Consider the following 253-nt stretch of genomic DNA (forward strand, 5'->3'; position numbering starts at 1 on the left):
CTTCTTCATCTTCTTCTCTCTTCGTGAAAGAAGAAGAAGACGTGTGACAGGATGAGAAAGATTTGGAGAGAAAAGAAGAGAGTTTACTTCCTTGTGGTGACGGAGAGAAGCTCTTCTTATCTCTACACGTCGGCCCTTGTCTCTCTGATAGAAGAACATCATCTTCTGCTCCCTCGTCATCCGACAACATCTTCTTCGTCCTTTCATTCCTTTCAAGAAAACCTCCTTCTCCTCTCTTACATGCAATCTTTCT

General features: G+C 43.1%; 1 protein-coding gene across 1 annotated transcript; it reads right to left on the minus strand.

Moving 5' to 3' along the window:
• Positions 1-38: 38 nt before the first annotated feature.
• CSUI_007942 (uncharacterized protein) lies at positions 39-249 on the minus strand (the record flags this gene model as incomplete). The annotated part of the gene is made up of 1 exon (XM_068068083.1): positions 39-249. A coding segment is annotated over one exon (210 nt), but the record flags the coding sequence as incomplete, so codon positions are not given.
• Between the last annotated feature and the right edge of the window lie 4 nt (positions 250-253).

Source organism: Cystoisospora suis, assembly GCF_002600585.1.
Source record: "Cystoisospora suis strain Wien I chromosome Unknown contig_4314, whole genome shotgun sequence".
Classification (NCBI taxonomy): Eukaryota; Apicomplexa; class Conoidasida; order Eucoccidiorida; family Sarcocystidae; genus Cystoisospora; species Cystoisospora suis.